This window comes from Sinocyclocheilus grahami, unplaced genomic scaffold, assembly GCF_001515645.1.
Source record: "Sinocyclocheilus grahami isolate Dianchi unplaced genomic scaffold, SAMN03320097.WGS_v1.1 scaffold56.1, whole genome shotgun sequence".
Lineage (NCBI taxonomy): Eukaryota > Metazoa > Chordata > Actinopteri > Cypriniformes > Cyprinidae > Sinocyclocheilus > Sinocyclocheilus grahami.
The window spans coordinates 688,582-690,952 of record NW_015505235.1 but is presented as its reverse complement, the minus strand read 5'-3'; the positions used below and the strand labels follow the sequence as shown (position 1 = coordinate 690,952).

At 33.1% G+C, this 2,371-nt stretch overlaps 1 protein-coding gene across 1 annotated transcript in view; it reads right to left on the bottom strand.

Annotated features, from left to right (window-relative positions):
- Positions 1-1,674, bottom strand: part of LOC107584024 (FYVE, RhoGEF and PH domain-containing protein 4-like) — a 13,776-nt gene extending 12,102 nt beyond the window's left edge. The window contains exons 1-2 of the mRNA XM_016270429.1: positions 1,648-1,674; positions 1,104-1,394 (exon numbers count right to left, since the gene is read on the bottom strand). Coding sequence (XP_016125915.1) covers positions 1,104-1,394; positions 1,648-1,674 — 318 coding nt within the window. The remainder of the gene's footprint in view (positions 1-1,103; positions 1,395-1,647) is intronic.
- Between the last annotated feature and the right edge of the window lie 697 nt (positions 1,675-2,371).

Genomic DNA, 2,371 nt, shown 5'->3' with positions numbered 1-2,371 from the left:
ATATATATATATATATATATATATATTATGCACACACAAAGAAAAACAAGTAGATAGAATAGATAAAATAGAAAGCTAGTGTTTTTTTGTTTTTTTTAAATAAACATGGAATGAGAAGTAGAGTTGAGTGTCATCAGCATAGCAGTGATATGAAAAGCCATGTTTCTGAATGACAGAACCTAGTGATGCCATGTAGACAGAGAAGAGAAGTGGTCCAAGTACTGAGCCCTGAGGCACCCCAGTGTCTAGATGTTGCGACTTGGACCCCTCACCTCTCCAAGATACCTTGAAGGACCTATCTGAGAGGTAAGACTCAAACCACTGGCATGCGGTTCCTGAGATGCCATTTTCCAACAGGGTTGACATATTTTGGTTGATATGGTTGATTATATTTTTTAAAGTAATCATTTCAATCATTTTAAAAGTAATAAATTAAATAATGGATACATTTTTAAGTAATACTTGTTACAATAAATAATACAATGCGAATTGTGTTATTTAAATAATAAAAATAATACATTTTCACCAATTTTATTTCCTGATTGTAATTATTTAAATAAGGTATTAATAAAAAGAATTAACTTTTACAATAATTAAGACAAATATAATTTATATTCTTTAAAAACAATAATAATAAATATACATTTTCACCCATTTTATCATCTCAGATAACACGTTTAATAAAATAATTTATGAATTTACATCTCACAGGTAAATGTTTAATAATTCAAATAATGTATGCATTTTCAGTCATTTTAAAACAAATAATTTGATAATGTTAAAACAAATCATGTAAATTTTAATAAGTTAAAAAAACTATTTAATAACTATAATAATTGTAAAAGTAATTCTTTAAACAATATATTAACTTTTTTACTAAATAACACATTTTGCAATAATTAGGACGAATGCTATTTATATGATCTATATTATACATTTTCACTCATATTATTATATACAGTCGAAAATTGCCAATCTAATCGCTTACCATTCACGTTTGTACCATAAGTCGTGCCAGTGTTTAATAATTAGGCTTCGGCCTTTATTCATAACACTAATACAAAGTATAAGTACTAGTCATAGTGATGCTGGTGACGTCTCACTTGTTTGTCTTCATCTTTCTCCATGTTCTGCGTCTCTTCATTTAGGACGTTCTCCTGAGTATCGTCCTCGTGGTCCTGTAGAGCTCTGTCACTCCTGCTGCTGCTCTCTGAGGGAGCCGGGAGATGTTCAGCGTCCGTCTCTTGCTCTCCAAACTCAGCGTGACCTTTGACCTCTTCTGACCACCAGCCGGACCAGACGTGCCAGCCGGAGTCCTGCGAGGACGACTGAGTGCAGACTGATGAAGCTTTGGCGACGCTGGAAGAGAGAGTATTAGGTGACAAATAGCGTGTCTAGAGCGACAGGAAGTGAAAGTCTCAAAGGCAAAGCAGAGGGTTACAGAGAGAAATGAGGGGGTGAATTTCCCCTCACTGTCCTATTTATGAAGTGTGAACGTAAGATACTACTCAACAATGTCTCTCATCATCTTAAACACCAAAACATTTGGTGTAGGACTGACAAAAACAATTTTCACTCAGAAATTGCTAGTAAATTTCACAAACAATTACATTTCATTACTTTTTGTTCGTCATGCATTTTATGTACCATGTAAGGTTTGTTTTTGGAGTACATTATTTCTAGGTTTTTGGACCACAAAACCAGTCATAAGTGTCCATTTTTTAAAATTGAGATTGAATAAGCAAGCTTTCCATTGATGTGTGGTTTGTTGGGATAGGACAATATTTGGCTGAGATACAGCTATGTGAAAATCTGGAATCTGAGGGTTCAAAACAATCTAAATATTGAGAAAATCGAGAAAAATAAGTTCTTAGCAATGCATATTACTAATCAAAATTGAGTTTTGATATATTTAGGGTATTAAATTGACAAAATATCTTCATGGAACATCATCTTTACTTAATATCCTAATGATTTTTGGCATAAAAGAAAAATCGCTAATTTTGACCCATACAATGTGTTGTTGGCTATTGCTACAAATATACCTGTGCTACTTATGACTGCTTTTGTGCTCCAGGGTCACATATGTTGCAATTCATTTGCACTTATTTACATTTACATATTTGTTATTGTAATTTAGCTCTTTCCTTAATTTCTTGAGTTGTTTTTGTTTTCTTTATTCTATATAGAAATATTTTTTATTCTTTATTCTATAGCCTCTATCTGCACAGTATTGAGAAGTAGAGTTGAGTGTCATCAGCATAGCAGTGATATGAAAAGCCATGTTTCTGAATGACAGAACCTAGTGATGCCATGTAGACAGAGAAGAGAAGTGGTCCAAGTACTGAGCCCTGAGGCACCCCAGTGTCTA